This window comes from Stylophora pistillata, chromosome 9 (genome assembly GCF_964205215.1).
Source record: "Stylophora pistillata chromosome 9, jaStyPist1.2, whole genome shotgun sequence".
NCBI classification, from domain to species: domain Eukaryota; kingdom Metazoa; phylum Cnidaria; class Anthozoa; order Scleractinia; family Pocilloporidae; genus Stylophora; species Stylophora pistillata.
The window spans coordinates 22,595,201-22,618,520 of NC_142527.1; the positions used below are offsets into that span (position 1 = coordinate 22,595,201).

General features: G+C 37.5%; 1 protein-coding gene across 1 annotated transcript; it reads right to left on the reverse strand.

The window, feature by feature from the left end:
- Positions 1-210: 210 nt before the first annotated feature.
- LOC111319454 (uncharacterized) lies at positions 211-22,391 on the reverse strand. The gene is made up of 4 exons (XM_088732525.1): positions 22,136-22,391; positions 9,514-9,850; positions 6,762-7,395; positions 211-3,134 (listed from the first exon to the last, which is right to left on the reverse strand). Exons 2-4 carry the CDS (start codon positions 9,514-9,516, stop codon positions 1,027-1,029), a joined length of 2,745 nt encoding a protein of 914 aa, XP_088588651.1. The 5' UTR covers positions 9,517-9,850; positions 22,136-22,391; the 3' UTR covers positions 211-1,026.
- Between the last annotated feature and the right edge of the window lie 929 nt (positions 22,392-23,320).

Sequence of the window (23,320 nt, forward strand, 5' to 3'; positions counted from 1 at the left end):
CTTTTGGGCTTCGTGATCATGCGTTCGAGCCTTTGCTCGTTTTCAATATCTTGTTGCACTTTTACCTTGCGCTTTCTTTTCTAGGCGTACTCTATCCAGATTCAGGTCTCTAATCTCCACAACAAAGTTGCTTTAAAGACTGGCCCAGTTACAGACTTCACTAAGCTCGTCCTCGAGCAATAATCGGTAGTCGCCGCTCGTAGCTCTCGGTGGGGGATAAATTCCAAGATATAGCAGTCTTATTGATTCCTCCTTTACTTCTATTTCAATATGCTTAAGTGTTTTGTAATGTTTGCCAGGATTGAGCCTTTTCTTAGCCAGAAATGATGATCTTGGTTCCATGTTACCTACGGTCCCCTTTTTTCCTGTCTTATATACATCACATAGCCAGCAAGTGAGAATTGAGCGTCCAGATAGCTTGCATCAATCCTGGTTTCTCTAGTAAACGCTATACGAGTGCTAATAGTCGTAGTCATGTAGTCGCAGCAAGTTATTGAATTTATTTTGAATACTGTTAATGTTCAGATGGCACACCAATATATCCTTGTTGGGGTATTTCCCTAAAGATTCTGGGTGAAAGTTTTCAGTAATACTGTCTTGTGATCTCTCGTAAAACTTATGGAAGACTGACTGACCTCCAATTCCACTAGATAGATTTCATTAGATAGACATCGTTTTTTAAAGGTGAAATACAGCTTTGCACTCGTCACTATACGGGTCATCTAAAATAGGCTGTACTGCCAATAAAGAAAATCAGGCTTCTTTATAGTGCAGAAAAACAGGTACATCGTTTAGTAGGTTTTCCTTACAGCCGAAAAGGAAATAGTCTCTCACCTTCGTAAGTTTGGCATACTCCATTGAACTTTCGAGTGCTCAGGTGGCTGTTTTGTGAAGAAAACATTTCTATAATTTTGCACTAAATCAGGCCCTTGTGCGACGCGCGCGACCCAGCTCGTGTAAGTACCACGGCTGGTAGTACTAGGACGAGGATGTAGACTGCCACAGAAGAATTTCAACGACTTCCTCTTAAGAAACGTGGCAACAGTCACAACAGCTACTTCCAAGGTTACTCTGATGTTTCAGTTTATCGGATTCACTTCTAAGTAAGGCCTGATTTTCCAGTGTATCGAATCTGCTATTAAGGGTATCCTGATGTTCCATTGTATTGGATCTGCTTCTAAGGGTAGCCTGATTTTCCCGTGTGTCGGATCTGCTATTAAGGGTATCCTGATGTTCCACTGTATTGGATCTGCTTCTAAGGGTAGCCTGATTTTCCCGTGTGTCGGACCTGCTTCTAAGAGTAGCTTGATGTCCCAGTGCATCGGATCTGCCTGAAAGGGCAGCCTGATGTTTCACTGTATTGGATCTGCTTCTAAGGGTATCCTGATTTTCCAGTGTATCGGATCTGCTTCCAATAGTAGCTTGATGTTCCAGTGTATCGGACCTGCTTATAATTGTAGCCGTGGGCGGCTCTGCTGACCTCCATCGTCGAGCCTTTACCTCTCGTCCACCTAGGCACCTGTCATAGTTATTATCGAGCAAGGCTGATAATCTGCGACGATTTTCCAACTCTTGCTTTGAACCTTCCAGGGTATGAGGGACTGCAAATACTATATCATCAGCACCACTGTCTATCAATCTGCTTAGTTCCTTGGCTTTACAGTCATCCGGTTTAGCTTCAACATGCTGCTCCATATGTCGCTTCAATGTCGACCAGTGACGAATAATGGAAAAAACGGACATATCTGCAGCTGACTTACCAGCTGATAAGGTGGCACTCTTTAGCAATTGAAATGCTGTGCACATTGTTCTCGCGATTTCTTCTGATGTCATTGTGCCACGAATAACTTGCTGCACCATGCGATGTAGCCTCATGCATCCAATAGACTTCCTCTGGAAAAGAGAGAACTTGGTCAGGACTTCCACTATATGGTTATTTGTAAGAGGGAATTCCCTTTTCTTTTCATTTGCAGCGTCAGGGGAAAGCAGTTTAGCATCGATAAGTCCTTCATGGATCTCATCTGGATCAAGAAAAGCAGCTGCATGGACAAACCTGGTTGCAATTTCTCCATATTTTGAGCCCTTTACGTAGTCAAAGTTCAATACCCATGTAGTGTGGACTGAAAGACGATTCAGGGAGTCAAACTCTCTCGATGGATTTGCCTGATGCTCGCTCAACAGCTGCAACCTTTCGACTTTGTATTGTTCCAGGTATTTATTGACAGGGCACCGAAGAGATTCGATATGTGCACCAGCCTGCTCTAAAGCAAGGGGAAGACAACCGAGCTCAAGTGCCAGCTCACTCAGCGGATCCTCCTGGCCTGCAGCATTTTCACCGTTAAAGCGACTCAAAAGAAACTCTTTTGCTTCGTTAATAGAAAAAGAGGAGATTTCTACACAACGACTTGGCTCAAGACCAAACTTTCCAATTTCTTTCATTTCACGCCTTGTTGTTATCAACATGTGACCGTTTGATTGCCTTTTCCATCTTCCTGTCAAAACTTTGAGCATTTTTTCAGAAAGTTGTGGTTGGTCGACGTTGTCAAGAACAATTAGCCACCGCTTTTTTAGCTGAGATATAAACGTTAGAATTTGTGCCAGTCTCTCATCTGATGAGTTTTCCCCCAGTCCTAAACGTACCGCTAAGTCAGTTACACAACTGTCAAGCTTCTTTTCATCTTCCATGGAAAACCAGAATACGCCCCCCTGGTAATATGGTTTACGCTTCCAAGCGAACTGAGCTGCCAAGGTCGTTTTACCACATCCACCAAGACCACAAATGGCCGCCCTTCTAAAGCTGCGGTCGCTGTTTTCTAAAGCGAGATATTTTTCAAGCGATTCTAACTCTTTTTGTCTGCCTGTAAACCACTTGTTTCCATCTGGTGCATCAAATACTGTAGATTTCTTTTCTGACGTGGAAACGCTTAAATCCCTCGAAATGTCTTTATGCTTACCTCTGCTCAATTTGAGTAATATTTCTTGATTTTGGCCAAACACAGAGTTCAGCATTTCACGTACCTGGTGGTTTTTTTGGTCGAGCATCTCGGGCAATGTTTTGACGAGCGCTACAACTTCATCGCGCATGAGATTGAGGAAAGTGTCATGAAGTGGCTTACCAACACAGAATTCTATTCCTAAGCAAATTGAGGACAAGAAATTAATGAACCAGTAATAGAACAGTAATTTTCAAACGAAACTGACCGAGGAGGCCGGCAAAACGGATAATTGAATAATCCTCTCGTGGAGAAGAGGATTGACTCAAATTGCGGCACTAATTACTGGATATTGGAGATTGATTGATTTACCGTGGGCTGACATACCCTGCTGGTTAGCCAAAATTCACCACGTGAAGACAGTCTTATGGGTGTGTAGTCTCACTCGCAGCCGTTTTTAGTCTCGTCACGCAACGCTCCCCCCACAAGCGGAACAAATAAAACAACGATCACTTTGCAAAACTTTCGGCGTTTCCTCCATCAAGAAACTACGATGAAATGCAGAATTTGAAAACGGGGGAATAACGATATTGATTATAACCTCTTGTGCTCTGATTGGTCACATAAGAAGCAATGTCAGTGATCTCATTGGTGCAAAGACAACTAAGAAAAAGGAATGTTGTTCGAATGTGAGCAGCCGTTTGTGGTGAGGAGCGTTGCGCGACGAGACTAAAAACGGCTGCGAGGGAGACTAATGGGTCAGAGGCCGTGTAACGATATTAACCTCTGACGTTCACTGTAAATTACAACGATCAGATTTCTTTCACGTGAGTGAAAAATAATAACGCAACCCTCCTTCCGCCTGCGTGCAAATTGTCTCGCAAAAGTTGGGTTTCAGGTTGACTTTTGAACGACACACGTGCGCTGGTGGGGAGAAGGTTGTGGGATCATTTCGTCGCCAGTGATGGAAATATGAGTTCGGTTAATTTATTGTTATGGCTACTGCCTCCTATAGGAGGTGAAGCCACTTATATTGTCAAGATGAGTGAGTGAGTGAGTTGTAACAATAAAATTCTGATCTTAACCCAATTTGGACTCAATGTTTCCCAGAGCTACTTATTGTTTTTTTTCGGAGTGTCTTCGTAGGTTGATATTCGCACTCGATACAGAGTTGAGTTCTCTCCTTTTGTGTTTTTCACTTTGTGTTTTCAGTTGTTTTCCTAACACTTTGGAAGACAGCAGAAGTGATAAACATCACACAATCATTTCAGGATTGTGCGCGATTTAAAGCAGAAGTTTTACATGTAGAAATATTTTAATAGGTGTGATCGGCGCATCATAAAACTTACAGGAAAATTTTATTTTTGAAGAGAGAGCATTTTGTGTTTACCGTTTAAATCAGCAAATTATGTAGATGTGGCGATATAATCTTTCCATTTCTTACCGCATGTGTGGCATTTGAAAAGACAGTGGCATTCACTGACACATAATTATCGCCAAGTTTTCGTAAATCTTCAAAGAACCCGATTTTCTGCCTCGGAGGCCTCAAAATTTTGGCAAAACAAATAGTCATGTTTCTAACCATTTTTCTGTCATGACATGGAAGATATGTCTAGATAAAATTTCATAGGGAAAAAATAGCTTTGTCTGCTCGTCTAGTCCATCCGATTCTTTTTCTTTCGAGGGAAACGAATTTGAGCGTCGCTTATGTTCAAATGTCTGTGACTCGTACCCAGGGTCCGGATATACTGGGAGCAATTCAGAGAACATGAGGCATGAAGGAGAAATTTTCCTTCCGTTTCAAGTATTGAAGTCAGCACAAGCGGCGCAAGCATCAACCAAAACGCAAAAGATCAGCTGCAAAAAGGATCCTTTCCACCGTATAAATTCGCGCGATATTTTGTCTATTTCTTTTTAGAGTGAGATGAATTTGTGAATGACATAAGAATCAATCAGTGAAGGTTTGCATGTGAGACAAATATTCTGCAACACTACCTAGCTTCTGGCGTCATTATGCAACCCCTACTTCTTTTCAGTGCTACAAAATTGTGCTAAGCCAGTAGCCATTCCCAGTCTTTGACGGTCTATTTTTTTTTCGATATGAGAACTGTCAATCGACTTCTTCTTTCCAAAACTTGTAACGATAGGAAAACTGTAAACGAAGCGGGAAAATAGAGAATCTCTTTAAGGTGATTATGACAGTGTCGATGTAATGACTTGTGGCATCGATATTGGACATCAATTAATCTTTAACGTCAACTAACTTGAAATTGTAAATTGGCCACCGTAAAGAGCTATTACTTCAAAACGATCCAGAGACCGGCACTATATCTTTGCAACCTTCACTCAATTCATTCAAACGCGACAAAAACATAGGCAATTTTTCGGTCAGAAGTTCGTTACAAACTAAAGACCAACCCATCACTTTTAAATGCGTTCGCGCATGATGCAAAACTTGTCCTTTCATTCACAACGCTGAAAAGATATCGGGACCTAAATGACCTATTAAGATCAGTGACTCTTCACTTGCACCTTAGCCAACGTCATCTACTGCATAACTTGCACTTATTGCAAAAAGCTATACATCGGCGAAACAGTAAGACGACTAGGTGACCGATTCCGAGAACACCTTCGCGTCGTAATGAAAGGAACGACAAGGACACATCAAAACCAGTCACCAGACACTTTAATGTACCTAAGCATTCTAAGCAACATATGGCAATCTACGGTCTCTCCTTACATTTAGGTAGCTCGGAGAGCCGCAAACCTCTCGAACAAAAGTTTATTTTCCAAATCGGCACTCTTAATCCCACAGGTATCAGCGAACGCTTTTCATTCTACTAATTTATTCGTGTTTTTCTCGTCGCTATGCTCCCACCAGTAGCGTAGCTTCACTTTCTGCATATAAACCCACACACAACCCACAGTTTCTCCATTCGCTCTCACCAAGGGCTACCGCTCGAAACGTCATTTAAAAAAATGGCTTTTGAACTCTTTACGGTGGCCAATTTACAATTTCAAGTTAGCTGATATTACCAAGTTACCTTGTTACCCCCACCGACGCAGCACCACAGTTTCTTTAGAAACTTACCCCCTTTAACCTTTAACTTTGCCTGAAAATAGATGGGGAGCGACTTTGGAGTTAAGAGAGGCTCAGCCTTAAGCAGTCTTAGAAGCTGCACGGCTCGATGATTTCCTTTGTTTTTTTAGGAGTGTTAGTTAACAGGGTGGGGTTGGGGAGAGGGAGGCGATGGGAGTTATCCTTCCTACAAAAGTTACCAGATCACTGGAGCCTACACAGAAAACTGGAAGTAAGTGAACAAAGGTTGCAAATTGTAGGCTCAACGATAAATTTTCCTCGATCAATAAAATCAAAGTGAGATCGCATGTTGCTGATTACAGCGGAAGTTGGAGATCAATAACCTTTTCACGTCACCCGGCCTCAAACCCATGCTGTTGCCAGACTCGCAGTTAAATAGGACGAGCAGCCTGACAGCGGCCGTGTGTGCCTACTTTTTAACTTCAAGAAGAATTGCTCTTGACTGGACAAGGCTAAGCCCTATCAAAACGATTAGAGTTAAATAAGGAGAATAAAGGAAGTCTTGTTTAGTTTCATAGTTCTGTCTTTCTCATGAGATAGTCATACTTGGTTCACACTAAGTGCAAATTTGGCGATTTTGTCAGAATTTATGTCTTCAATTTGGTACTAAAATTTTCTGCGACAGGCAGCAAAATCTATCGGTCTTTAGATACAATTTTGGTAAGATCTCCTCAGCTTGAGTAGATGAGAAAGAAATATTTCTTCAGATATGTATAATAGCATCTTACCATGCTTCCTCCACAACTGCAGTTGACCCAAGAGCTCTTTTTCATCTTCGGAGGCTAAACCCAGGTGTACAACCAAGGCCTCCATGCAGTCAAAGCATGTATCGTATTTCACTTCCGTCCATGACGTATAGTCGCAATGTGCCAAGTCATTTCGTACTTCAGATCTCACACGTCTAGCTGACGGCGCTGCAGAGCTAAATGGTGGGGCACAGCAAAGAACAGCCAGAGCCGCTGAGGCATCAAAAGAAGAGTCAAATGCAGTGAACTGTGCCATGAAAGGTTTCATAAACAACTTTGCCAAAGACACTTCACTTTTTACACAGTAGTCAAAGCGATGTGTGTCTCGACCCAGGGCGTCGTTGCCATTGATGCTTTCGTAGTTCAGTTTCAGCTTGCTTGGTGGAATGGTTTTCATGTAAGTCTTAAAGTTTTGTTTGTCTAAACCATAATTTACCACCAGATTCTGGTAGAATGGCGTAATTTCCTGTTGAATCTTATTTCTGAGATACGGCATGACAATTCTATTAAGAACAGTGCCAACCACAACCCACCGTCGATATTCTGTGTCTGTTCCAGGCGACGAAGCCATGCTCTGTTTTGTTTTTGCCTTAGAAGTCACAAGTTTACTTTGCACCTAAAAGTTAGATAGCATTAATTTACGTTGAGATAAGTACAATGGTAGCTCCTAACAAAAGCATATTTGGTCTCAATAATTTGATTGAGTTATTTTTATTCAAAGTTTCTTCCCCTTGCATAAGTTGGTTTGTAGGTTGTATATTTTTAAAACATAGGTGGTCTGTGAAATATGAGGTTTTTAACTGTTTATGACTAGCCTTAAGGTAAGTTCGTAAAATTAGAACTCTCTCTTTCGTCGTCTTCACTATTTTTCCAACAATTAAATAATCGAACACATCCATACTTAAGAACTTCCAGACTTTTTTCAAATCCATAATTTCAGAGTATCCACTGTCACACTCTTCATGTATGGCTCTATTGAGAGCAATGCTAACCACAAGCCACCGTCGATTTTCTGTTTCTCTCCCGGGCGACGAAGCCATATCCTGTTTTTTTTTTTTTTTTTAGCCTTAGAAGTCACAAGTTTAATCGGCACCTAGAAAGTAAACAGCTTTACTTAACATAAAGATAAGTAAAATGATAGCTCATAGCATAAGCATATTTGGTCTCGATGGTTTTAATTGAGTTGTTGTCATTCAAAGTTTCTTTCCCTTTCAGAAACTGGTTTGCAGGTTTTATATTTTTTTAAAACACGGGCGATCTGTTTTATAAGAGGGTTTAACTTTTAATGACTAGCCTTATGGCCGTAATAGTTAAATTAGAAGTCTTTCTTTCGTCGTCTATACTATTTTTTAACGCGTGAAAAATTGAACTGATGTACACTTCAAAACTTCCAGGTTTTTTCCAAATCCACAATTTTAAAATTTCCACTATCATACTTTTCGCCTAAGGCTCGCACTCACTTCCAAACTCGACATTACTTCACTTGAAAGCTTCGGCCTTTCTAATTCATGTCCTGTTTTGTTTTCGTTTGATTAATTTAAGGTTATTACATCGTCAACACTTTTATATAACCAAACCATCGAGCTTTCACCACTTATAATTACTTAGTTCCTCCCCTCTTATAAGTTAGGCCTCAAATATTTTTTGCTCCGTGATTTGAAAACTTTAAAACTTGAAAACCACACTCACACTTACACATGTCTCAGCTTCCCCACTTCTGTTTACCGTTCTTCAAACGCTCCTCGTCACACTTCCTCAACTCTCCTCAAGTTCCAAAATTCCACGCGTGTACTTCACTAACCATTTAAAGATACAATTTGGCCCCACATACTTTTCATTTCGTTTTGATGAGCTGTTACGTGAAATGAAGCTTAAATTTGAAAAATCTTCTCAAAACCGTCCTGCAAGAATGCGATTATCGATCAAAATTACATAGCTTGAGTTTCTAGGGTCGAACTTTCTTAAATAAAAATTCACATGGTAACTCTGAAGGTTTACTTAGAAGTGGCGAGAACTCAAAACATGCAGTCAAGTGAGCTTGAAATACGTCTTAAACCGTCCTAGTTTGACTTACACATTGACGCTGCTTTTTAGGTCACCATAATTTAACCAATATTTTTTCTGTCGGAAACGTTTGTAAATGATAAATTAGACACGTTACATGTACGAGTTGGTGATTTGTTTGAGGGTTACACCTTAGGCACCATAGGCACCTTAGGCACCTTAGGCACCAGAGGCACCTTAGGCACCTCAGGCACCTCAGGCACCTTAGGCACCTTAGGCACCTTAGGCACCATAGGCACCTTAGGCACCTTAGGCACCTTAGGCACCTTAGGCACACCTTGCGTCGTTTTGGATATCTTCCGTTTGCTTCACCAAGTCTGTTACCTCCAAACACATCACGTATCCATGCATGTAACGTCCAAAAAATGTCACTGATGCACAACATTCTGGAGAAAACGTAACGCTTGCTTCACAGTTTGCGTACAGGTCTAAAATAGATGATAAATAAGTAAGATTTACCATACTTGTAAAAAACTCCTTGATGTCAGACGAGACGCGCAGGAAATTAAATCAAGTATGCTCACCAATTTATATATCGAAAAAAGGTTTCGATTAAAAAAACAAAACAAAGCAAAAGAAAGCTGTCTTATTGCACCTAAGCCGGCTAGAGTCAAGGGCTGCTATGTAGCAGAGTGTCAAAGCCATCCGCACAAACAATGAGCAAACATACCATGACCGGTGTACAGGCATTGAATAACTTCTTGTACAAGAATAGAGGCGTGAGAATGTGGCGTGCTTATGATATTGGAGGTGGAACGTTTTATAGCGCAGACCAGCTGGCACGGTTTGAAACACCCCAAGGTCCCACTAAGCTCGTTACGATGGAAACCTTCAGCAACCCAAACGTAGAAGCAGGTAGTTATCTACATCGTGCGCAGATGTCTGAACCTGGACCATCACGAGAACTGCCCAATCCGTCACAGACAGAAGAAGAAAGCTAGATATTTCCTTGTCAAGAGGAAGGGTGTATCAAGGTGTTTCAGTAGTTCGCTACCCTCTAAAAGCACCTTAACGTCGGCAAAATAAAAATAAAAATTCTTTTGTTTCTGTCTCTGCCTTCGTGTAGATAAGTTTAATCTTTCACTGACCCTTTTGTCAAAATCAACATTGAGTGCTATTAAATACGTTAAGTTGGAAAACAATTTTTGTGGCACTTTAATCCTTTAAAGTGCACGTAAACCCCAAATTTTTTTTTCGCTTAACGATATAAGCTTATTTTTTGGAGTATTTCTGTGCAAAAATTTTTTAATTTGCTCAAATCTTTAATTTTCTATGCCCAGTCAAAATACGGAAAATCGGCCGCCATCTTGCCCCACGACCGAGTTTAAAGAAGAATGGCTCTAGCGGGTAATGTGACGTCAAATCGAGAACACGAAAGTCTGCATCTCACATATTTTCACTTGTTTGGGAAGATTGTCGTCGATATTGTCCGAAATATGCCGACTAGGTGTGTTGTATGAAGAATGTATGAAGCGCGATACCCTCTTGCAAATTTCGCACGTTGCTACATCCTTCTACAACACACTTAGTCGGCATATTTTCGGACAATTATCGACTACAACCTTCCCAAACAAGTGAAAATGTGTGAAATGCAGACTTTCGTGTTCTCGATTTGACGTCACATTACCCACTAGAGCCATTCCTCTTTAAACTCGGTCGTGGGGCAAGATGGCGGCCGATTTTCCGTATTTTGACTGGGCATAGAAAATTGAAGATTTGAGCAAATAAAAAAATTTTTGCGCAGAAATACTCAAAAAAATAAGCTTACTTCGTTAAGCGAAAAAAATTTTTTGGCTGTAGGTGCACTTTAACTCCCAAGATCTGATTATGAATTCTCCCCTCTAGCTGCTACACATTTCCTTGTAAATTGGTTATGAGAATTTGGTGTTCAATCAAGGTAACAATTTCCACCTGAGAATTTTGAGTATTCTCATTACCTGTTTGCTGGATCATGTATGGATATTACAGGGAGAAGTTACAGGTTAATCACTTCTGGGAGTTAAAGAGTTAACCATCTACAGCCAAAAACTAATGATAAAAGTCCGATGTTTTGGTGACATCTTGGCGCCACTGTCAAGGAAAACTAAATTAAATATGCGATCTCAAGAGTAACTAATTAAGAGTAACTAAGAATCCAGAGTCACTAATTTGCATAGGTCAGCCAAAGACCTTAGTGCGAATTGAATCTTATTGTACGTTCAGACACGGTCGTAATTGTTTAATGAGTAACATCTCATTAACAAGACAATAAAACTTGTTATTTGTTATGGCATTTTTTCAACACCTTACAACAACTGTGAAAGTCATCTGGAATCCTGCCTGCATGTCTCCTATCATAATGTTTGCACACTGACAAGGTCTTGCTTCCATGTCCATCAAAGCATACGAAGAGATGGCCCCGGGTGTATCCGACATAACCAGCATCGCACTGGTCACACATGAAGTTATACACAACATAATGTTGATCTATGAGCTGAGGCTTTGGTTCGCTTGTCGGGAACTCCTGGGCAATCTTGCAGCTTGTAAACGTACAATCAGACTCAATTCACGCTAAGGTCTTTGGCTGATCTATGCAAATTAGTGACTCTGGATTCTTAGATCTCTTGAGATCGCATATTTAATGTAGTTTTCCTTGAAAATGGCGTCAAGATGTCACCAAAACATCGGACTTTTATCATTGGTTTTTGGCTGTATATGTCTATCAAAATCATTGTTGATTAAAGAGTTAAAGCCCATGGAAACATTGACTTGGAAAAGGCTTATAGTAAGCAATCAGATAATGCATGCTTTAAAAAGTTTAATTATAATAGGTGAATACATCATTGAATAAAATGCAGTGAGGTAGTCAGTACATGGCCAATGTATGTGCAAAACGTTTGCAAGTTTTTCATGTTATAAGCAAAAATAAACCCACTTAGGAGTGCATATCTTAAGCATGTTTTCGCAACTGCAGTCAGCTTTCTTTGTTCTGCATTGTCGTGGTAACCAAAAGTTTCCTGTTTCAAAATGCTACTGCTGAAGCATCAAATCTACTTTTGCGTGTTCAACATCTAAAGGATGTCATAGCTGTTGTTTCAATAAAATGTTGAAATGACTTGTCATGATTCGACTGGTAGTTTGTAAAATATGCTTGTGAAAGTTTTTAAGAGGTGAATAATAAAGTGAAACACTTTGTTTCTGGTGGATATAAGATTCCATACTCTTACATTGCAGTGTTCAATCTTGGTCATGTTTTTGCATCATTGATCAATGCAGAATATTCTACTCTGACGCAAAATGAAATGATTGTGGAGTCATACTGACTTAAAAACAATCAAACAAACAGAAACCACAAAAAACAAGTCACCATATATAAATACTTCCAAAGCAGCAGGCAATATTTAAAGTAAATTAAAATGAATGTGTGCACTTACTATCCTGCAACGAGTGCATAATATGACTAACATTTCAGACTACGTGTGTATCAGTACATTTTCTGTCAGGCATCCCAAGCAATTCCAAGAAAGACTGGAGCCTACTTAGACATTTTGCATATGTTTCTTCACTGATTGATAGATGCTTTGTTTGTTGGCTTTGTTCTTGTAATTATGTTTCATTATGAAACCACAACAAAAGGTTATGTGTATTTTCTTTAAGCAAAAAAGAATGGCAATTAAATGTGAAAACAAACTTGATCTGAAGTTGAATCATTTAATTGTGATCTGAAAGCATGAAATGAAAAAAGTGTTTGGCATTTTTGGCTCCTTATATTCATGATTGGGTGTCTACTGCATTAAACAAATCAGAACTGTGAAAAGCATAAAAACCATAACATACTGATGATGGTTTGGATGTGTCAATTTTTTTAAGTTTCAACGTCATAGTTTGACCCAGACCATTTTTTAAATGACCCAATTTAAAATGTCATGTAGGACATATGACCCACTTTGACTAAATTCTAGATTGAACACTCTGGGTAAAATTAATTACCAAAGATGCGACTCAATTGAGAAGTTGGCTCAACTGACTTGTTTACTTTCATTGGGGGCTAAAATACATCTAAATTTTTGTTTAAATAATATCATTGTTTCTTATAATTAATTTCTCAGTTTGGATGTCTACAGCTTGGAGCACGATTTTTGTGTCACAGAGAACTGAAATGAACCCAATTTTCAAACATGTGACTTGAACTCAAAGATCTTATCCCCAGATCATTAGTCTTTGTTTACCCTTCATTTAATTGTTAATGTTCTTTGAACAAAATGAATTGAAGCAAACAAATGCCAAAACTGAATGTTTTACAAAACAGTGTCAGTTGGGGGAGGGGCGAATTCTAATATTTGTATAATAATCTGTTCATGTTGTCCTTCAGCAGCATAATGAAAACCATACAAACTCAGTTCCAATGAGGCCTTGAACTGCGCTGTCTAAAAGTACAATTTAAATGCACAGAGAACAGTATGGGAATATGCATACTGATGTTAGTGTGTAAAGTGTTTTCTATTTGGATAAAACCTACACTTTGATATCCAGGTCTTAAATACAATGAGGTTTGGAGGTCTAAGGCACTTTACTTTACCTGTAAAAGGTATAGAACGTGTCACGTTGTGTTTTTTTTTTTTGTGCTTTGTGTGTTCGTCAATTTTAGGAGAATTCCTTGTACTCAGCCAACGAAGGTTGCAAAGAAATTTTAAACTCTCAAATCTGTCACTGAATTAATTCTGATATATCTCAAAGAAAAATTGTAAAAATTGTCTAAAGTGATTTTTGATGCTGAATGGTCTTCTGCAATGCAATATATAGAATTGCAATGTCAATTATCCAAGAGGCAAAAATTGTTTCCATTTCATCAACCTTTCATTTTCTTTAAAGCATTGTTTGTAGGGTATCAAAGAAATTTATCACAGATATAAATTTGTTAGGGCAGAGAATTTAGCCTTTTCACTAGATATTTAAGTTCTGATACAGCTTATAAGGTTGTCATGCAAACAATTTTAACAGCCATGCTCAACTGAAATTAGCCATTCTGCTTTCTCTAGCTTTGTACATGTCAGACACATTGGGGGTCAGGAAGAGAATATTAACTCCTTGACCCCTAAGAGTGATTAGCATGTAATTTCTCCTTACTTTACCAACAGGGAATCAAGGTCAGGAGAATAAAGGAAATGATCACCAGCCTAAGAAGCTCTTGATCATTAAACAAATTCTCCTTGTCAGCACCTTAAGGTAATGCATAGAGAGCAGAATGTACTGATGTTAAATTTGTAAAGGGTTAGCATCAGACAGAACAAGAATTCCTAATTACTTAATCACTTAGTATTCCATGACATTAACAAAGGTATCACGATATTGATATGACCAGTGATGTTAGAAATGAGTTCCAGTATAACTCGGATTGCCTGATTCAATACAAGATTTCTTTTTTTACATAAACAAGTCAACAAATCATCCTATTACTCCACTACAAATTATAATTCCCCAACTGTGGCTCCTGTCACAAATAAGACACAAATCACTTTTTGGCACTGAGATATGCTTGTTAAGAATACAAACATAATGTAAACAACAGCCAGTGATATGCCTAATAAACTTCTCTGCCACCCTATGACATCACGCAAAATCACCCAGGGTGGAAGGGAGGGCAGAAAAATGAAACAGTACAGTACAAAATATTGGGTGTACTCTCGCAGTGAAAACTGATGTGAAATGAAACACGAAACTCCTAGAGCCTGAAAGGTAACTTTGACAAATGCACAAGGGGAATATTGATTTATTATCTAGTTTACCTTGAGGTTTACTTGAAGGTACACAAAAAGTTATAACATTGTATATTCCCAGTCTGCTACGCCTTCTAAGCAATACCAACAATTGTTTATAAAATGTTACTACAGATTTTGCTATAGACTTCAAGTTTGCTAGATCACATGCCCCATCTCAGAGGTACTTAATTTACCTACTGCTGTATCCAGAGAGTTGTTCAATCTACTTAATGCTCCTGATAAAAACACTTCCTGCATTAAATTGAGTTTAATTGATTTCAAACATTCTTACATCATGTATTTACGTGTCACTACGGTGTACCCGTTGATCAGTTTTAGCCTTCAGGTGTTCAGATTTGAGCTTGATGAAGTGTTAATTTTTGGAAAGTTGCACCACAGCAATGGTCATCAAGAAATGCAGGAATTTATTTTTTACTTTAAGCATCACCAGAGATATGCAATGTAAATTTTTTTTCCTTCCATTTACCTCCCTATCATGGGGAGCATCGCATACCGTCTTAGGCAATAAAGACCCAGTTACCCCCAATTGAGTTGGCATGTATTTAATATCAAATAATATTATTTTTCTTTATGTTATTTTTTTAATAATCAATGAATAAGCAACATCCGCATTATTTAGGTCTACAATTCTCCTTCTACCATCAGTGACATACACTCTAATACTATCTATTGAAGTCCTGTTTATAGGACTATGTGTAAATCATTGTGGCTCTCTGTGAAAGGGATAAGGTGCTACTAGATCTGATGTTCCTATAGTGTATATGATATCAGAATTTTGACCATCCACAAGGCTATCAGATGTAAGATCACAATGAATATTTAATATGTCTGTGTCTTCTGATATATTGGGCTCTCTGTCTCCTATATTCTTAGAAACTGTTAATATTTTCTTATCAAAACCTATCACTTCATAAAAATCACTCTGTGTAAGATCTGATCTATAACCATCTTCTAAATTTATCACGACTCTTGCGGTTGGCTCATCATATTCTAATGTAATTGGATATGTCTCTTTTCCATCTGAGTCCCTTTTTCGCGTTATTTCTTTTATGTAAGCGTCTAGTTCTCTATAATTCCAAGTACCTGAGTGTCCATGTAGTACCCCCATCTTTGCTGTATCTGATAATTCTACTCTTATAATCATCTGACATATTATGCCTGATGTAGGATTCTCTCTCACTGAAGACGGAGACTATGAAATGGATTCCAAAAGATTAACAGATTTAGCAAATCCTGTTGATGATTAAGATGCTGCTACTAAAAAATATGTAAATGAAAGTTCTCAAAATGTTGATGTAAGCGGAAAAGGAGATCTCTCTTATGCAAATACTGAATTAGTTAAAAAAGCAGATCCCTCTTATGTAAAAGGCGAATTAGTAAAGCAAACGGATCTTAGTACCACTATTAATGAATCAGCAAAAAAAGCTGACAAAGACGCAATCATATTGAGAGATGGTTCTCAGGAAATGACCCGTAATCTCCAGATGAATGACTACTTAATAACTCAAGTTCAAGAACCAGTCGACCCTACAGATGCTGCAAGTAAAAACTATGTTGACATGCAAGACAATAAAGAAGCACATTTAAGTTATGTAAATGCATAATTAGCAAAAAAGGCTGATAGTGGTGGATCTATTCATGGTCTTAGGGACTATCTAAATAGAAAGACTGGTGGAAGTACGAATGCACCAATTAGCTTTGTAAATATAAGTCCAGGTCAAAGGCAAATAATAGGATTAAGCACTGATCCTTTACAAGATTCAGCAGCTACTTGTAAACATTATGTTGACACTGAACTTAAGAAAAAGGCTGACTCTGATACAATGATAAATGAACTTAGTGGAAAGGCTGCAAAGACTGAGGTTGTCCTGAGAGATGGTTCTCAAAATATGACTAATAGTCTTGGTATGAATTATAACTATATCATAAATGTAAGAGCACCTAATAATAGTAAAAAAGATTATGTTGATTCGACTATTACAAGTCTTACTGATCGAAGAGCAGGCGATTATTCAAGTAACAAAAAAGATGGAAAAACGATAGAGAGTTTAACTTTTGTAGGTTCAGATCCTTTTAAAAGGCAAATAATAGGTCTCAGCAATGATCCTTTACAAGATTCAGCAGCTACTAGTAAACATTATGTTGATACTAAATTAGCAAAGAAGGCTGATCAATCTGTTATGATAAATGAACTCAGTGGAAAAGCTTTAGAGACTGAGGTTGTCCTAAGAGATGGTTCTCAAAATAGGACTGGTAATTTAAATATAGGAAATAACTCTATTATCAATCTAAGAGAAGCTAACAGTCATGACAGCTTTCATGTCGCCAATGTCAACTATGTAAATAAGACAATTAGCGACAACTATGCATTCATTCAAAAACATTAAATGACAAGGCTGACATTCGCTATGTTAATGAGCAGATAAGCCAAAATATAACTAGAACGGGTATGACGAACGATGTAGCTTACATGATGGGTCCAAATGATGAATTCAGTCATGAAGATGATATCCAAGGCAAACCTTTTGCTCGTAAAAGTTTTCATAATTATAATACACTGGTAAAACCTTTTTAACTAATACTTGACTCAAGTAAAGGGCATTATCGTAGCAGAGTTGGAACCAATATGTATCCCACTGCTAAGCCAGAATATTCTCTTGTTTTTTAAATGTTTTGGACTGAAAATAAAGTATACAATAGTAGCGTTAGCGTCTCAGCCACAAGTAGTGTTGAAAGAGTTACAAGAAGTACAACCAACCTTTATAACCAAAGCACTAGAACATTAGTTCATCTAAAAAAATATAAGGATGCAACTCCAAATTATTTGATGTTTGATATTGTAATAAAATACATAACTGGTAACATCTATGATAATAGGCTGCCAATTTGGGTAGTTGTCAACGGTACTAAAGGCTATCATAATGATGTTCCAATCGAGTTGTGGAATGCCGCTTTTCGCTATGAAAATAATAATATTGTCTTTAACACTCCAATAGATGTAACTGATGCTGTAGATCCTCAAAATCCTATTACAAAGGAAGTCTATGATGTACATATATCAGATTATAATTCTCATATAACTGATTATAATTCAAAACTTGGACAACAAGACGTTTGGATGAGGGGGTCTAACCTTCAGGTTGGAAGAGACCCGACTGAAGATCAAGCTTTTCTAATCACAATTACCGAATGCGGTCGAAATACTGATTTTGAGGTTGCGAATAGAATTCTTAATAAGGGTTATAGCTTTTTAAAGATTAGATACAAAGGTTTCTACCTTTTTAATCTTACTTTTAGATATCATGGTCTTTTATCTGATGATAAAGCTAGAGGAGTGCTTTGTGGTAGACAAACAAATGATGTATCTGCATTACTCTCATAATTTGAAATTAGAAAAAATGTTTTAGGTATGTTTCATGTTGCACAAGACGATGCACATTTAACCATAGAAAGTACATCGTCAAAAGAATCATTTAATAGTGGTTCGGTTCTTTTGATTAAAAAAGAATAAACCTTTTATATTAATAGATGGATCGAACAAATGGCATACCAACAAATGAAAAAGTCGAAAAAGGTGAAAAAGGTGATAAAAGTGAAAAAGGCGATGGATTCAAGTTAACCCCTGATAATCATTTTCATCGAGGAAATAAGAGATTAACAAATGTTGAAAACCCAATAGATCTTGGTGACGCTGTAAACAAAAAACATCTCGATGATAGGCTAAAGACAAAAGAAAATACTAGTTATGTTCACAACGAATTAGCAAAAAAGGTCTCCACTACAAAACTAACAACTGAATTAGCAAGAGAGGTTGACACTGTTGCCTTAGCGGATTATATGACTTCTTCTGATATCTATACAGCGCTTCAGGAAAAAGGAGATAAGGCAGCTTTAAATGACTATGGCACAGACACAGAATTGAATAATGCACCCGCTTTGTTCCGGAAGGAAATAATGATTCAAGTGTCTGGTGCAATGGTAAAAAGGTAACTGATTTCGCAGCAACATCTTCAACAGGTTTCACTCTGTGGTGACTTGAACCCCTTAGGAAAAATGGGCTTAAAAGGCTCAATAGCTTTATTTGCTCTTTACAAAGGTTGGGCAATAAGTGAAGAAAACATAAAGATTCATCATGTTTTCTGTAAAAACTGGTACAATATAGACCACGATCCTATAAGATTTTAAGGAAAAGTTAACATTCATATAATATACAGATGGATACACAAAAGATTGTTGAAATTATGCAAAACGGAACTTTTTACCCTCCAGCAACCAAGCATTATGGACGAGATAGAGGAGACTTTTCAATCGTATGCGAGCATTGTGGAGACAAAAATATTATAGCTTGTATCAGTTATAAAAATTATGACTTACGCATATTGTGTGTTTATCATGATAAGAAACAACTGCGATAAAAAAGAAATGCAATGTTGTTTTGAATTGGATATTTACCCTTAGTAACAAGTTCCATCTGAATAGTTTCCATTTCTGAATAGGTTCCATTAAACGCTCAGTAGGCACCGCTAACACAAATGTTTTTTCTATGCTGTACATGTCTCTGGTACGGCCAATCTTGGAATATGCGGTACCTGTTTGGTGTCCTTACCTTGTTAAGGACATCCATACCCTTGAAAATGTACAGCGAAGAGCCTCAAGACTCGCTTTAAATCAACGCAAAGGAGAAATGTCCTATGAAGACCGATGCAAACTGCTAAAATGGCCCACTCTCTCTGACCGTAGAACTTACTTATCTTTAGTCGAATGTTATAAGATAGTTTTTGGTTTTTATCATTTAAATTTTGAAGACTTCTTTGATATTGCCACGATTCGGTCTACGAGAGCAAATCATCAATACAAACTCTATATTAAACCAGCTAGAATTAATTGTTACAAAAATTCTTTTTTTATTAGGATTGTCAAATTATGGAATGAGTTACCGGGTGATATAGTGGAAGCTGACAGCTTTCAGCATTTTAAATCTAAACTTAAATCGTACTTAAATATTTGATTGTAATGATTTTGATTTATATTTTGTCTTTTCTTTTAAGGGAGTTTTTACACAGGGATAACCTCTTAACTTCCTTTTCTAGAAGTATTTTCTTTTTAGTTTTATTTGTATATAATAGTTATCATCTGCTTCTGGAATAAATAAAGTATGTATGTATGTATGTATGTATGTAATAGTCATTCAATTATGATAAGAAAAGAGTCAAAAGATTCTTTTAAAAATATTTGTCTGATGCGTCAGACTCGAACAATAGAAATATTTGTCTGATGCATCAGACTCGAACAATAGAAATATTTGTCTGATGCATCAGACTCGAACAATAGAAATATTTGTCTGATGCATCAGACTCGAACAATAGAAACATGGAGAAAGTGGTTGATCACGAGCTAATAAAAGATGGCTAAACATTAGCTTGAAATCTAGATATGCAGTTCAACATTTGAAGAAATTCACCGGCCATTATCAGTAATAACCAGAGACATTTGATTCTTTCATTTAATCTATCAGCTCTTCTTATCAATATTCTTGATATCACTCTGTGAGTTTGGTCTCTATCCATTCTATTATATTTAGTAAACATTAATATCTTCAAATTGTTTTACATACTTCGGATCATTTAGATTTACAATTGGACTATCATCTACTACATAACTATCCATACTACCCATAAGTGCTACTAAATGCTGTCTATCAAAGTTACCTGATCTTAGAAACTCTTTAATTTGAATAAGGAAATGATTACAACTCTGATGAGCATATTCACATTGTCTGATTTTTAATTTAAAGTCTTTATAGGTAATAAATAATTCCAAAAGACCTGCAGCAGGTAGAATAGCCAAATTAAGACTTGCTGTTGGAACAGTGGGAGCAATACCTCCAGCTCCTAATATATATTTAGCAGCTTGACAGCATACATTGATTCTTTTAAAATGTTTATGAGCCTTTTCATACCACCGTTTCTTTCTATGATAGGTTGTATAATAAGCTTTTAATTCTTTAACTTCTTCAGATAAATCACTATGGATGTGGTTAAAATCAAGTATTTTAGACCTTGCCCTTTCTCTTACTGACATATATTTAACCTATACAGAAAAATTTTTAACACGCTGATTCATAAGACCATTAGTATGCAAAACATGTTTCGGTAATACCCATAATTTTTTCTGGAAAGCGGGTTTCTGTTTCTGTAACTGCTGTAAAAAATTATGGCAAACAGTGTTCCGTATCTTGTAAATTTTTGCATTGCTTGAGACAGAATTTCACAAGTTTCTCTTGTAATACGGAAATGTTGCTTGCATTGATGATGCAAATATCTCAGAAGGGATATTTGGGATATAATACTGAGTGCATGTTACATTCTTTCGCAAAATGCAACTTGCAGCTCTTTAAAGAAAATTAGTTTCATCATTGTCTTCCAGCATATCGCCTGGTGAATGGCGTAGGTCAAAAGCTAAGAGCATGGCGGGAATTTCGCCCGCGTGGGAACATAACCAGAAATTAGAAAATACTATTCTGTCAACACGCGAGAATTTTGGATATCCAACCCAGAATTTTGATTGAATGAAATGCGCCCGATCTTTCAAATACTAGTAATTGTATTATCCCTCTTTCTTCTACAGGTTAGGAAATACATTTCTCGTGCACCTTTCTATTTTATTTTTATTTCCAATTTTAGTCCTCTCGCTTTCTTTTTGTTTCAATTTAATAGCGTGATAGACATTTGCATTGGGGAAACTCAGCTCTCCCCTTCCAAAATTCAGTTATTAGAACCCTCTAAAATTTTAAGTCTTCTCAATTCAAAACGTCAAGGCTATACACACTTATTACTAATTTACTTTCACCCTTCAAAAGGTTATCGCTTTCAAAGCTTATCACCTTGGTATCATCCCTCCATGCTCCTACGATTCCTTATTTCCAAGTGTCCACGCGTCCACTCCGTTTTCTTTCCTACACTCTTACATGGAATTTTCATTTTTTAAATTGTTTTCATTCCTTAAGGATTCCTTGCTATAGGCGATGAAACTTAAAACGTGATGTTTTTCAAAACAAATTCACAAAAATTGGAAAATTAGTTGAAGGTACTTTAACTATTCTTAGTCTAAGCTTGTTAAGTTTCAATTTGTATATTGCGATTTTCTTCAAGAAAAATACACAAAAAACATGGATACACTAAACAGCCGAGTGTAAGCTCACGTAATAGATATCATATATAATGCTATCGCGCCTAAACATATGGCGCACGTAACAATATGCACTAACCCTGTACGTCCTAACCATGTTTAGTTTGAATTACACTAGTAAAAACAAACCAAAGTGCTATAAACAGTGATCCATAAACTTTCGACCTCGTCTCCCAACAAAGATGAGTAGTAGAGCAGTCGAAACGTCGCGATCAATACATTTGATAATCTGACTCTACATCGTGAGACAAACGATAAAACGTTCATTTATCTATGATTAGTTTATATATATAATAACCTAACGATGAGTAAGTTCCGAAAACGCAAACAAGCTGGGGAACTTACCGTAACAAGAACGCCTTGTTCGATTACCAGATCTTCAACTTTCGGTTTCAGCAGCTCTCGGTTTTCACACGGAAGAACAGTCAGATATTTGCGACCGATTCACAAATCACGGCCAAGTTACGTCTTCTTACACCTGATGTTTTCGCTAAATGCTCTGTTATGCAAAAGATAGATCACGGAACTTTTATCAACGCAAAATATCCCTCGAATAACCTCAGAGGATTTCAAATCGAAAGTTACCCAAGTGATGTATGCAACTAAATCCGGGGCATTTGTGCTAATTTAGAGATGCTGTTAATTTTTAACGAACACTGTAAGTTATAGGGAAAGGCCGGGATTAGAAAAGGTCAGACTAAAGGGATCGCCATCATAAGTTTAAAAAACGGATTATGAAATAATCTATACAGACAACAAAGATAATCACGCAATAGTCACCAGTTTTGATGGAAAAGTACACATTATTATTGGTTTCAGCTATCGGCGGAAAATGCAACAAGATGGTCCCGGTTTACTATATAGCTTATATTCTTCTCCAGTCAGAGATGATCATATCCTGGTTGTTTTCTTTAAATCATGTCCAGAAAACCCTAATTCCTTCAAATGGATGATTTCATTGTCCATCTTACTTACTTTCTTAAACTGATAAGACATCAACCGCTAACTAAGACCTCTGTCGTGTTACGCTATCGTTTTTGAGACATGAATAACGGGAAAAAGGGGAAAATTGACTATTTTATGAGATGCATGGATTAACCATGCACAAAGACAATTGTGATTTACCGTGCTTATTCATTGTTTTTTTCCGAGACGAGCTTCTGTCCTCCTTATCGAAGACTGTCTGATAATGGGCATTGTAAAATGTCTCGGTAAGTCGTCAAACTAGCTTTTAATGATTAAACTAAACCCTTAAAATTAAGGAAATAGTCTGAGAGACGTGAAGCCTGATGTCACCTTCTCGAAGGAAATGTCTAACTCATCCATTTTACTAACTATTTGATACTTGGGGGATTTTGGGTCAGTTTCATTTTGCTTAGAAAAGCAGTCAATGTTGGTTTCAATTACTTCTTTTTTGCTTTCGTAACTGAATTTCTTTCCTATCGGGATTATGCTTTTCAAAATTAGATATAGACCCTTTGATAGACCGGAGGCTGGAACTGCAATTAAAATATTAATATTTTCGTCGTT